The 14,271-nt window shown below is 40.1% G+C and overlaps 2 protein-coding genes across 2 annotated transcripts; both read left to right on the forward strand.

Moving 5' to 3' along the window:
* Positions 1-2,188: 2,188 nt before the first annotated feature.
* Positions 2,189-3,037, forward strand: LOC128374950 (rho-related GTP-binding protein RhoU-like). Its single transcript, XM_053335169.1, has 3 exons — positions 2,189-2,366; positions 2,447-2,505; positions 2,588-3,037. The coding sequence occupies exons 1-3, from the start codon at positions 2,201-2,203 to the stop codon at positions 3,035-3,037; spliced, it is 675 nt and encodes a 224-aa protein (XP_053191144.1). The 5' UTR covers positions 2,189-2,200.
* Positions 3,038-5,203: 2,166 nt separating this feature from the next.
* Positions 5,204-12,410, forward strand: LOC128375199 (zinc finger FYVE domain-containing protein 1-like). The gene is made up of 11 exons (XM_053335484.1): positions 5,204-5,804; positions 5,900-6,404; positions 7,595-7,809; positions 7,980-8,086; positions 8,182-8,290; positions 8,428-8,525; positions 8,744-8,861; positions 8,990-9,160; positions 9,389-9,569; positions 9,686-9,799; positions 11,969-12,410. The coding sequence occupies exons 1-11, from the start codon at positions 5,295-5,297 to the stop codon at positions 12,199-12,201; spliced, it is 2,361 nt and encodes a 786-aa protein (XP_053191459.1). The 5' UTR covers positions 5,204-5,294; the 3' UTR covers positions 12,202-12,410.
* The last annotated feature ends 1,861 nt before the right edge of the window (positions 12,411-14,271 follow it).

Here is a 14,271-nt window from a genome sequence, read left to right on the forward strand (position 1 = left end):
AAAAGGGGGGAGAGAAAGGGAGAAGAGAACGAGTGAGTGAGAAACCACGGCAAACAGGAAGCAGAGACCTTACAACACAATGCTCGCAGAGTTTCCTGCAGGCTCAGACAGATAAGGAACAACACTTTGTTTAAAGCTGTATTTTCACTAGCAAACGTTTCCGTTAACGTTAAAACGTTAAAACCACATCTTACAATGCTTGTACAATTCTTCTGTGCTACAGCAGTGATAATGCAGAGCAGAAAAAGTGTATTGTGAGTACTGAAATAAAAATACACAGAAACCCTCAACCCTAATGGCAATATAGCCACAGTAGTGAGGTTAATGAATTAAATAAAAATCTTATTATCGCTATTGTAGACCTTACATCTGGGGCTAAGCACAAGAAATACTGAGTTATGCTGTTATGAAGGCTTAATCATAGGCAAATATAGCAACTGCATCATCTATATAGCTCTTATCTTCACAAACCTAGCAGTTTAGTAAAAATATTTGTTCATGTTTTGCCCTGTTTGCACACTAGTCGCATGCCAAAGAGGCACCACATGGCAAGGTGTTAGTGTCTTGGTCCAAACATGGTTTTTGTGCCACTACTGTGTTTAGCATAACTAGTCAGGGTTCCTGCACACTTGGGGATGTAAAACAGGGTATACAGTGACATGCATTTTACCCTCTCAGTCAAGTTCACCACTGGCAGGTGAAAAAGAAGCAGCTGGTGTCAACATGCGTCACACAGTTAATACGTCTGTCTGCAGCCTTCCACGGGCCAACAGCAGAGTGAGCAGTGACACAGACATTGGTGCAACAGGAATTTGGCATTTTAGATTGGAAGAAAAAGGGAAAATTCCATAAATAAAAAACCTCTAAACATCATTATTATGAGTAGTAGTGGTGGTATAGGAGTGTAATCTGTGAGGGAATGCTTATCATAAGGGGATTGTTAACTTTTTGCTTTCCATAAATAAAGCCCATTATTTATGTGTATGTATGAACCCAGTCACCCTGAAAAAGACAGGATGAAACATGGCACATGAAGTTTCTGCTATAAACTGCAACTGGTGACAGTTTAACAATAACAATACCCCCTCACCCTTTGCCCTTTACATGGAGAGTAAAGCAGCCTTTGTGCGCCTGCAGCAAACTTGCATTTATAGATAAAGCACATATAAACAATTGAACTAAGTAGCAAACTTAAAAAAAAAAAAATCTGAAATTTCTGGGATACTTAAGTTTTGGTATGTAATATAATGTAAGCATCAACACTGAAAGCTGTGCTGACAAATGAAACCCCATCTTTTTTTTTGTCCCGCTTGAAAGACACAACTGGTGCCAATATACATTATACGTATATATATATATATATAATCTTAATTGAACGAGTTTCAGTTTGTTTCACTCGCCACTCCACTGAAGAAACGTGCAAGACTCAATGTTGACCTGGAGCTGATGCTAGAGCAACAGCTCCGCCTGTCAACCAGAATCGGTATTACACCAAATTATTGCCAGAATTAATTAAATAGGCTACAGTTCAACTGAGCGACACCCAGCGATGAGCAGTGAGCGTAAAACAGAATAGATTTCAATTGACGGGATTTTGCCACAAACAAACAAACGTCATGTAACATTTCAATTTTTGAACCATTTCTAAAAGGTATATTAGTGTGTCCTGGCCTATGTTTCCAAGTATTTGTCGTTGTCTCTAAGCTTGATTATATTGCATCTAATCATTTTTGAAAATAGATCAAAATACTTAAAAGAGGCTCCAGTTTTGAAAGTAGCATCACTTGCTGCGTGTCTATCCTTCTGAAAAAAAGGTCACATGGTCAATTTATCACTCGTGTCTTCCCGCTTCCGATGATTAATTTAACATCTGCAGATTTACATTCTTGCAAGAGGTAAGTCAAACTACCGTTCTACAAAGCATGTTCCTGTACTTTCTTTATCATATGGCATTTAAGGTTAAATCAGCTGAACTTTGCCAGTGGTCTTAGGGGAGTGACTCTGCATCAAAAGGAAACAGATAAAGTGTTGGGGGGATCACTCATCTGATTGGTCGCCTTTGTTCTTTCAAATTGAGGTCCCCCCCTCCCTTTATTGGCACCAACGGGCCTGGGGAGAAGAAGACATCCTTTACAGTAATGCTGCACTCCTGCATGGAGTTTCAAAGTGCTGGGATGGTGGTATAATAACATGAGGAAACATGGCACAGGCCTGTCAGAGACATGATAAACCCAACAGACTGAAGGAAGAAGTGAGCTGCATGCTGGTGGGTGATGGAGCAGTGGGGAAGACCAGCATGATTATCAGTTACATCTTCAATGGATACAACAGCGAGTACAGGCAAACAGCTTTTGATGTGTTTACTGGTGAGTAAAGGTTAATTTGTTTAAAGGTCAACAACAGCTGGATTCTGTAGTAAAACTGTTTCTATCCAATGAACTTCCAGGTCTGGTTCATGTGAATGGCCTTCAGACACGAATCAAACTGATAGATACTGCTGGGCAGGTAAATATCCCACATTACTTTATGATTTCTTAACTAAACCCCAGAGCCTTTCGGTCAGCTCTCACTATTTAATCTTTGACAGGAGGAATTTGGCCATCTTCGCTCTCTGTGCTACGCCCATGTGGACATCTTCATCCTCTGCTTCAGCCTCGTCAACCCTGTGTCCTTTGACAATATCACTTCCAAATGGATCCCACAGATCCGCGCTGGTAACCCAACTTCACCCATTGTGCTGGTGGGAACTCAGTCAGACCTTTGCCACAATGTGGACATCCTTATTCATCTGAACCAGCGGAGAGCCAAACCAGTGCACTTCAACCAGGCCAGAAGGCTGGCACGCAGGATCAGAGCTCATGACTATGTGGAGTGTTCAGCTCTGACACAACACAACCTCAAAGATGTGTTTGACCGCGCTATATTTGCTGCCATTAAGCACAAGGACACTGGCACAAAACCCCAAAAGCTCAACTTGATTAAGCGATTTAAGACTTTTTGTGATTGTGGATTGAAGAAAATCTTCAAATTAATCTGACTGGAATCTAAAGAAAGGATTGGTGTGTGTGTGTGTGTGTGTATGTGTGTGTGTGTGTGTGTGCAGAATTTGGATGACAACATGACTTAAGATGAATTAAAACCTGCTTAACATCTTACCTTAAGATCCTGTGAGAAATATGACAATCTATGTATCAAACTCTGCATATTCTTTCTTCCTATCTGGCCTTATTGTTTTCATGTTTTGTTTGTTCCAATTGTTGTTCATGTTGTTGTTGTTGTTGTTTTTCTATGTGCATTAAAGTATGCAATAAATGCACCATAGGGTACCTTTCATGGCAACTTTGTTTTCTTTGAATCAGTGTTTTGAGAGCTACTTTGATCAATGAATCAGAAAACATCCAGTGTGACGATCCTGCAGTGTAAGATACTGTCAGTGGAGAAATGGAGGGAAAACACAAAGTGCCATTTAGAACAAATGGTCACCTGCTGATACTTTGAAGTGCTAGTTTACAAGACAAAGGCCATTTAAATCCATCCTCTGTGCCAAAGCTTACATTGAGACATGTTTCCAGCAGTTACTTTTAAAATACCTGCCTTCCTTTCCTTTATTAAACTAAGGGTCAAAGATCAAATTCTGATTAATTAGACTTCAAAAGAAGCAATATTACAATTTGATATATTCAATAAAATGGATCAAGACATTTTGAACTTATTTTCATCATCTACTCACACTAAGAGAACTATTAGATCATTTTAATTTTCTCAGATGTCATCCCATCATTTCATATTACATATTAATTATCAATTTCTATACCTCATTATACCTCAGAAGAGTACACAACACTTGTTACATATTCATATCTGAATATGTAGGTTTGCTTATTTCTTTCATCTTGTCACTTTTGACAGTTGGTGTGTTTTTTGATGTATTTAACCTCACCTTACTCCCAGGTTGCACTTTCTGTGTATTGTCCACAAAGTATATTAAAATGGAGAAATAAAATAACAGTAGGCCTATGTGATATGCAAAATAAAATAAATAGGCCTATCGTAGCTAATAATAAATATTATTGAGGCTACTGACAGGTTAATATGTAAAATAGTAGTAAATAATTACTTTTAAATGAAGTAATCGAAGTAATAGTTTTTCATTAAAATTACAAAAAGGCAACAATTTATGATCACATTAAAGGGTTTTGGAAGCTGCTCCGAAACCGTCGACTCAGCTCCTCACTGGCTGGTACTACGTTTCCCACAATGCATCAGGCCTCACCCTCCTCTGACCCTGTGACTGAAAATAATCTGATCAGCTGATCTGACCTGGCAACAAAATAACGTAGCTAGAGAAACCTGCCAGGGAGGGGGCTGTAGAACAAAAACAATGACACTGCTCGGACGGATTTAAAACACAGGAACTATTTTAAATACTTTTTAAAACGGAGTAGCGTGGGTTTCTCTCCGATTTTAAAGCGTCCGCACTGATATCCGAGCTTTTAACATCGACTGGCTGTTGTTTTTGTTGATATGTTAACTCTGCAGCTCAGTTGACAGACTGGAGGCTAGCTGTTTGTTTGGACGGCTGAAACTGTTGGGGGTTGCTTGCTCACTAATGACGCCTTTTGTTTGGTAAAAAGTTGAACCTGTAGGTCAAAACTAGCTCGCCATTAGCAAAGCATTCCTGTTTGGACGCCAAACTATTTGCTGTGTTTGCCAGCGAACAGCTGAGGGTCAGTTTGCTAGCTAGCCTGTTGTTAGCATCAACATTTGCACATTCATCTTTTCAGGGAGAGTTCATTGTCTCCGTTGGTTCTGGCTACTTGCATACATTTGTGTATCATATTAGAGTGTTAATAGCTAATTTAAGGTGTATTTAATGTACTTAATGCTGCTTTCAGTATCTAACTCTGATGTACAAACAAGCTAACTTGGTTGAAAAGAGACATAAGTCAAGGAGACGGCTTTTCTTCTTCACTGCCTCACTGTTAGCTGTACGTTGCACTGACTAAATGTCATTGAAAAGTGTTTGGAATTCATGCTGCAAAAAATAATTTGTTACATCCTATGTATTGTTGAGACTTTCTAGCTGTTGCCACATACAGAATCACCAGCCTTGACACAATGCAGTTGCTTTAAGTTGAATTTTGTTTTTGTTTTTTTGCATTCAGTCATTTCACTTGTCAGTATTATTACATATTGTGCATGTTTCATTAATTGCTGTTGTAAATTGCTGGTGCTGTAATCAAAGCTGCTCCTACAAGCACTGCTCATTATTCAAGTTAACCTTGTAAGAAACGATGAGTGGCCATGGCTCATCTTCAGAAAAGGGAGTCAATACTAGTCTAATATGTCAAGAGAGTTATGCCTGTGGTGGCTCTGAGGAAGCTGCATTTGAGTGTTATGAATGCAAAAGCTTGCAGTGTGTTCGTTGCGAGCTTGAGCTCCACAACCAGGAGTCTCTCAAGAACCATGAACGGGTTCAGATAAGTCCAGGGCATGTCCCTTACTGTGACAACTGTAAAGGAGGTAATGGAGACAGTGGCAAACGCCATAGGTCTGTGGTCCGCTGCCAGAACTGCAAAGTTAATTTGTGCCAAGACTGTCAGAAACGCACCCACAGTGGAGGCAACAGGAAGAAACACCAGCTTACATCTTATCCTCCACCACCAAAACCTGCCGAGGTCAGCTCTGTCCAAACACCTGTGCAGCCCGTTGTCCAAGTAGGCGATGAGACCAAATCTCAGCGAGCAAAGCTCCTGGAGAAGATAACCAGTTTTCTACTGGTTGATGAGAATGAGGAAATGCAGGTAAGTTGTGCAAAAGTGACACTTTAGCTTATATGTCTACATTTTCTATTTTGAGAACTCATTATCCCTTGTGAACTCTGTTTGTTCTTTTCCAGATAAAAGATGATGCTGCATTTGTAAAGAGGTTGAACTGCCCCCCTGACCAGCTGCTGAAGGTGGTGTCCATCTTTGGTAACACGGGAGAGGGCAAATCTCACACCCTGAACCATACATTCTTCATGGGCAGAGAAGTGTTCAAGACCTCTCCCACACAGGAGTCCTGCACAGTGGGTGTGTGGGCAGCGTTTGATCCTATCCATAAAGTAGTGGTCATCGATACAGAGGGTCTGCTTGGGAACAGTTCCAAACAGGGCCAGAGAACCCGTCTCTTGCTCAAGGTGCTCGCCATCTCTGACCTCATCATCTACCGCACCCATGCTGACCGTCTCCACGACGACCTCTTCAAATTCCTCGGGGACGCCTCTGAGGCCTACTTGAAGCATTTCACTAAGGAACTGAAGGCCACAACAGCCCGCTGTGGCCTGGATGTCCCACTGTCCACCTTGGGGCCCGCTGTGGTCATCTTCCATGAGACAGTCCACACTAAGTTGCTCGGTTCAGGTATGTATTTAGATAAAACATCTCAACAGTTCTGATACTCAAGTCCTACTGTTTATTTGTGGAGTGTAATTCATCTGTTATGCACATGTTGGACAAGTGGGACCTTCTGATTAGAATTTACCCAGAAGAACAGCTGACTAATCACCATGAATGTAGTCTTGATTACTATAAGGGACGATAGGCAGTGCTTCAAGGTTAAAAGCTAGGGGTAATTACAGTTTAAGCAAATATTAGCCTGCAGTGTCTCTGGAGGTACCAATCAGCATTCTGACTTTTTGAGAAATGCGTAAACATTATGATTTGGACGTTAAAAAAAGAAAACTGCATTCTGTGTCAGTGAAGTCAAAAACAGCATTTTTATGGCTGCAGTTATACACTTGAATGACCATACCAGTTATTTTGCATATTTTAGTCCTGTTGCTGCAGTCGTACTTCATGTTCACATTCCACCATTTCCAGTGGATGCTTTATTCATTCTAGCTTTTTTAAATAACTTTCAGGCAGGTTTTCTGTTTAATTTATTACAGAGTGAGAATATACTTGCAGAGACTAGTGAGCATCATGGCTGTTTTTTTTATATCATTATCCAAGTTACTTTATTGCTGCAATGTAAAAGGAGGTTATTTAAAAAAAGCCTGTGCTGTGACACGCCCGGCAACCTGCTAGTTAAGACACATGCCACATAACCACAGCGTACGTGGTCTGATTCCAGCAACGTGCCTTTGTTGCTCATCATTTTCTATCTTCTCTCTCTCTCTCTCTCCCCTAGTTTCCTATCATCTCTCTACTGTCATTATTTGATATAGGTATAGAGAGCCCAAATATTGCATGTTAAAAGAAAGTGATACATTTTCTCACTCAAATAAGTGTGGATCGAAGTGTTTAAAAATAGAAAAACAGAAATCTCTGGAAACTAGTCACTGCCTCAAAAACACATTTAAAATACATTAGGACCTTGGAATGTGAAGTACACGATTTGCAGTGAATCCACTGAAACATGAAAGAACACTGGTATGAGCATTTAAGACATGGGACGACGAACTTAATACAACTGGAGGAACTGAATTTTAAGCATTATCAAGTATGCTTGGCCCTTTTATATTTCAGTTGTTTGTATCTGACGCACTGACAGACCTTTGCTGGATAGCCAGATCTTGCCATTAGTTTTTGTGTGTGTTTTTCTTTTTTAGATAAGTCGTCCGAGTCAGTAGATCGGCTGCTGTTGGAACGCTTCAGGAAGCTTTCTCGTTTCCCAGAGGCCTTCAGCTCTGTCCAGTACTGGGGCACACAGACTCTGAGCCCCCCTACTGACTTCCGTGGCCTGCAGAGTAAACTGGAGCAGCTCCTTGATAACAATGCCACCCGTTCCCCACGCACCCCTGTGGTCATCTTCAAAGCCCTGCAGGTAGGACTGTATATAGATAAAAAATCAGCCACCTTCAAACCTGCTTCAGACTGGCTGATTATTGTAAAGCCAATACTGAACTGAGGATGGTTGTTCTTCAGTTTTTAATGCTCAAGGTTTAACTTTATTCATTAAATGTAATTATCTGCCGGTCCTTGATTTCCCTATAGGCATTAAGTGAGCGCTTCAATGGAGAAATTGGAGATGAGCTGGTAGCTCACAGCTGCTTTTTTCCTGATGAGTACTTCACTTGCTCCAGCTTGTGCCTCAGTTGTGGGTCAGTACCCATTAACTTCTATAAAATGGTATGCTTTATTATCTCTCTGTCAATCTCTTGCTAATTTTAATTCTGACTTATTACTTTAATCCCAGATCTGGTTGCAAGAACAGCATGAACCACCTAGCAGAAGGAGTGTGCCATGAGGCAAGGCATCGTTGTCGTTATTCTGTTCAGTACGATAATCGTATTTACACCTGTAAGGTAAGCCCAGAGGTTCACCTTTGTTGCTAAGATAGAACAAAGCATTCACTCTTTACTAGTGATGCTGTTATTACACATCATGGGCCATTACTGACGAATCCAAAGGTAAAATCAATTTGTCTTGTGTGACACCTCAGGCTTGCTATGAAGGGGGGAAGGAAGTGCTAGTTGTCCCAAAGACCTCAGCATCTTCAGACTCTCCATGGATGGGTCTTGCCAAATATGCCTGGTCTGGGTGAGTAGCAGGGGAATGACCTGCAGGGTCAGGGTGTAACTGGGCTTGGGTTAGGCTTATGTTACCTTTCACACAGCCTAATTTTAGCACTGGTGTTCCAGACAGTGACCTAAAATCACACAAACCTACATATCCTTCAGCACTAAGATACAAATGTATTACTTTTGTATATTCACAGAGACTAAGTTGGATATTTGCATTTATGTATGTATGTTCAGGTATGTTATTGAATGTCCCAACTGTGGAGTGATCTATCGGAGCCGTCAGTATTGGTATGGGAACCAGGACCCGGTGGATACAGTTGTCCGCACTGAGATCCAGCATGTATGGCCAGGGGTAAGAGAAACAAGCTTATCAGTCTAATTATTTGATATAGGCTCTAATTGCTTCATTATCTATAATAGGGCAGACCTAGAATTATCTACCTATTTTTGTGGTAAAAATTCAGTCTCTGCTTTTTGCAGTCGGATGGCTTTTTAAAGGACAATAGCAATGCAGCGCAGCGTCTTTTGGATGGAGTGAACTTGGTAGCCCAGTCTGTGTCAGAGCTCAGTGTCAAGCCTGCCAAGGCTGTCACCTCTTGGCTGACAGATCAGATCGCCCCAGCCTACTGGAAACCCAACTCCCTCATCTTGGTGAGTGACACACACAGCCCCACCTTCTGCCACCCGCCACCAACAGCCAAGTCAACACTTTCGTGTCCTGAGGGATGTTTACTGTCTGTGGTGTTCTGTGCCTATTACACAATCTATATTTGCAGGTCACAAGATAAGACTTGGAGAGACTCAGAATACGTTCTCTTCCATCTAGCTCGGCTCTGGTCAATAACAACCCCTGTTGTTATTGTTTTTGTCCTGTTCAAGGTGTGCCATAAGTGTCATGAAGTCTTCCAGGACAATGACACCAAGCATCACTGCCGTGCCTGTGGAGAGGGTTTCTGTGATGGCTGCTCTTCCAAAGCTGCACCAGTCCCTGAAAGAGGCTGGGGTCTTGCCCCTGTCAGAGTCTGTGATATCTGCTTTGAGCAGAGAGCTTCATATGCAGGTACACACACTTTCTATAATGTCAAATATCCCCTGTTGTTCACCTGTCTGTGTAATGAAGCCATTTTAAGATGTGCATGTGCTGTGAGTTAAGCAAAGGTTTTTGTCTTTAAGCAGAGATTCTTGAGGCAGAGCTTGAGGAGGAAGAAGGCGGAACGCTCGCCAGGAAGGTCGGAGAGGCAGTGACCAACACCATAGGGGTTGTAGTCACTGCTATTGACATCCCACTTGGTGAGTGTTTCCCACATCAAAACCTAAAGGGAATTGTTATGTAACAGGGACAAATGACCCAGTAAATGTGAGTGTATGTACACAATGCCCTCTGGTGGCAGAGGTGTATCATTCTTATTTACAGTAGGAAAGAAAAGCAGGAAGGTCTTCTTTCCAGTTTGAACTTTCAAAGATGTAATGCAGGAGTCTAGCCAGCAAAGCCGCCCTTATAAGGAAAATGTGGTGCCCTAATAGCCTAGTTGTAATAGAGCTTGTACCATTACTAAAATCTCAGGTCTCTGCACACATGCTGCAAATCTTACAAATGTCACAGATATTTCAAGGAAGAAAATTACCTATCAAATGACTAACCTGAAAAATTATCCAAATTAAGAAGTTAATTTCCATCCTGCTTGGTGACACATTACAGAGAGACTCACCTGAGAGACAGAAATGATATATTTCATGAAGCAGATATAAATACAAAATTAGCATATCTTCTACACACACTGGCTACAGAACCTAAAATGTCTTTGGACAAACTCTTCAGGATGCACCGATGGCATCACTTCATGTACAAGTGCTCTGCTATCTAATGTTTAACATAGACTTTCAGTTCTAGTATCTATAGCTCTGTCTCACTGCAAATGAGAGGCAGTAGACCACCATTTGCATTCTTCTCAAATGTTAGTCATATACTAAAACCTTGTAAAAGTCGATGTGAATATTTAGAGGTTGCTTGTATGACATATTACATGTCTGTAAATATTTGTCGGTAATTGTACACTGCAGTACTCTGACTCAGCTGCTTCCATACTGGCTACACTTTGTTTTTAAGAAGGTGTTTATAACTGCCTATGTGACAGATTTCTGTTGAGTAAATGTGAATTATTTAGAAAAAAAGAAGTCAAATGTAGCTCCTATTTTCCTTCCAGGTTCATGTCTTTATCATAATTAGAAAAGCTCAGTTTGTTTAATCTAAAGCCTAAGTAGTGTGATCATTATTCTGCTATGTAAGGCTACTATACTCCTATATTTACTGCTAATGGGTGTGGATGAACATGTTTTTGATAACCTGATATCCTGCTGAAAACTTCTCTGCGTCCAACACCACCCCAAAAATACCACAGAGCAACGTCTGCTCCAATCACAACACAATTAGTCGACTTATTTCCAAATGCGAAACATGCTTCCTGGTAGTGTTAATTTTTTCTGCTATTTTTTAAATTTAGTCTTAGTCTCATTCCTGTGTCAAATGTCCTTGTTTGGTTTTCATAACTAAGTCAGACTTCTCCTGTTGTTAAGTCAAGTTCTATTCGACTGACAGTCTGTTTAAGTGTTATCTTAGTCAAAGAAAACTGTAATTATTTTAGTGTAGTTTCAGTCAATAAGAACTGTCTACAATTTAGTCTTCTTTAGCCATAAGATTATATTGAATATTTTAGTCAATGTGGTTGAGCAAAACCACAATGTTTTGTCACTTAAGTCATACTTATTTCAAATAAGATATTATCTTATTATCTGATGAAAAACTCAGGTTGAATGATTAAGAATGCAGCTTTGCAGTAAGTATCTGGTCTGATGGTATCGCTTTAATGAATACATCCAGACGTGGATCATGTTCTCATTTACATATTTATTTTGAACCAGTACGATTCAACCACTGGGTTTCCCATTGCTGTGGTTGACCGCCACAGTTTAATTTGCCCTGCTACAGTTTCATTTAGACACCCCCCACCTATAACTGACACTTACACATGCACATGCGCACACACATAAACACACACACTAGTGTATAACCAACACTTGTGTTTACCAGCACACACACCCTGCTCTAAACATCTTATTCATGTATGCATTTTCTGCTGTCTCATCATTGTCTCTGTCATAGAAAAATGGTTGTTGACCAAACATATTTAGTCATTGTTTTCAGGGCTTCCATGGATACCAGAACCATGGTCACTAAAGTAAAGTGATAATAATAATAACTGAGAATTTAGGTTTTGCAAAATTACTGATTCAAGTTTAAAAACTACAGCATAAAACCTTTCTTGTCAGCAAGGATGGGAAGCACAATGGAGGTGGCACATTCATGTGTGTAATAAGTAAATATAAAAGTCAGACTATTAGCTTACCACTTAAACCAGGACATGCCTGTTAATGCGTGTTTACATTCTGTGTTTCTGTCAGGTCTAGTGAAAGACGCAGCCCGTCCTGCCTATTGGGTGCCTGATCAGGACATCCTGTCCTGCCACAACTGCCAGCGTGAGTTCACTGCCAAACTGTCCAAGCATCACTGCCGTGCCTGTGGCCAAGGAGTGTGTGATGACTGCTCCCCAGAGCGTCGGCCGGTTCCATCGCGGGGCTGGGACCACCCCGTGCGTGTGTGCACCAGCTGCAACCAGAAACCTGGAGAACTTTAACAGGGATGGTCTTCCTTCCTCAGAGCACCAGAAAGAACCACTCACTCAGCTCGCAGTCTGTCACTGCTATACCTCTGTTACTCAAATGGTTCCGTCCTGTTTCTGTGGAAAGGAAGTTTTTAGTCATATATACAGTAAAGATTTGGGATTTTAGAGTTCCTGTGGCCTTTGTAGAACAGCCAGAACATGTGAGTTACTTGACTGAGTGTGAAAACACCATTTCCACTCTGATTTAATTATTCAGAGTGAATATTTTGATTCTTATTGACACAAATCCCTACTTTTACGTTAAACAAGGCTGTTGAGCTATTTTTCTACTATCAGAAAATATAAAAAAAATGTATCATTTAAAGAATACTAGTTAGTTGAGAACCCCGTGGGACTGGTGTGATTAGTTTTCAGCAATTGTTATTATTGAGCATTGTTTCTCTGATGTTGTACGTGTAATGGCCAGGAGATATTTTAAATGCGTGCAGGTATAAGTGCAGGTTCCATTGCATGCTGTACTGCAACATTTTAGTTTTTTGCACTAAGCCTTTTTCAGCTGTTATAGGCTGTTGCTTACCATGGCCAAAAACCAGATATCCTGATGATCAAGTAATCTGTCCCAAACTGAGTTGAAATCTACAGTCGGTCTAGATTTTGGATATCTGGTGTGCCAAAAATCATTCAGGTCACTGTGTCTGTGCTGGTATAATGTTTATATTTTACCATGTAATTTGTGGCTGTATGAAGACATAGAACTATGTTAGAAGAGTGTACATTTGAAATGTTAAAAAAAAATTATTTATGTAAGGAAGATAAAAAAAAAACACACACACTTATTAGCACTCTGGCATGCATGACAGTCCGAGAGACCCATGGCCTTTTACTTAATAACCTCACTTTCTCTTTTACCATGCGGCATTTAGTTAGTGTCATAAACTATATGTATTTCATGTTTAAATTGTTATTTTCTTGACACATCCACATTTGAATTGTTTTCTAATATTGACGTTGCCGTCTACTTCGGTGTTTGGATATAGTTTCTCAGAACTGCACGATATCCAAATTTGTCTCCAAACCAGTTTTACATATTACATTCACGCCTCCGGGTCTCCGTAGGCACAGTCTGACAGGATAAGGACTCCTGACAAAGCTCAACTCATTGATATTCTGTCTCTGCTCTTCACAAGCTCGTTTTTCAGTTATTTTTCATCCGTTATTGAAAGCTATTTTATTGTCTTTGGGCTGGTTTTTGTTTTGCATTAGTTATGGATATTTATATACTTTGTAGTGACTGTATGTGAACCACCTTTCTCTCTATATTTATTATTATAAAAACAAAACAAAAACAGATGCTCAAATATGGCAAGGACACGATATGGAACCATATTTAGTGACTGAAAGCTTTAAAAAAAACTTTTTCAAGTATGTCTTGCATCATTATTAGTTTTTTTGTTATTGAGTAATAAGACTGTTACGTCTGGATATCATGCAAAGCACAAGGTGATGCCTTTGACACGTATGCTCGTATTGTATTGTTAAAAAGGAGAAAAGAGGAAAAAAAAGGTATTTGTTGATTGTAAGCTTTGTAGATAAAGTCAATTCTCCCTTTGCTCCTAACGTGGAACTTTTAGTTCTGATGTCTGGGAAGAAATTGTGTCTGCCTTGTCTCAAAATAGATTTATCTGTCTGAATGTTGCATCACACACTCTTCTCTTATAATATTGCACAGGATAGAATAGGAAATAGATCATTTCAGATTACATGTACTGCAGTTCATTCCCATGCAAATTGTGTGCAGTCTGTTGCTTCAAATATCCTTTGTGGTGTTTGAGAAATACACTTTGTCATGTCCAGTTTGTTTTTCTTCAATTAGCTTGGGTGCTATCATGTACACAATTTATCTACAGATTCCAAATCAAGCAGGAATGATTGATACCTTTGAAACGGTTGGAAATGAACTTGAAAACAGTGATGTGCACAAAATGTATGGAAACTGGTTGGTGATTTGCATAAGATTAAAATTGTATCAGCTCCTGTCTGTCAAAATATAATCTGGAATTGCCTCCATGTCTTCAATATGTG

Source organism: Scomber japonicus, chromosome 16 (assembly GCF_027409825.1).
Source record: "Scomber japonicus isolate fScoJap1 chromosome 16, fScoJap1.pri, whole genome shotgun sequence".
Taxonomy (NCBI): Eukaryota; Metazoa; Chordata; class Actinopteri; order Scombriformes; family Scombridae; genus Scomber; species Scomber japonicus.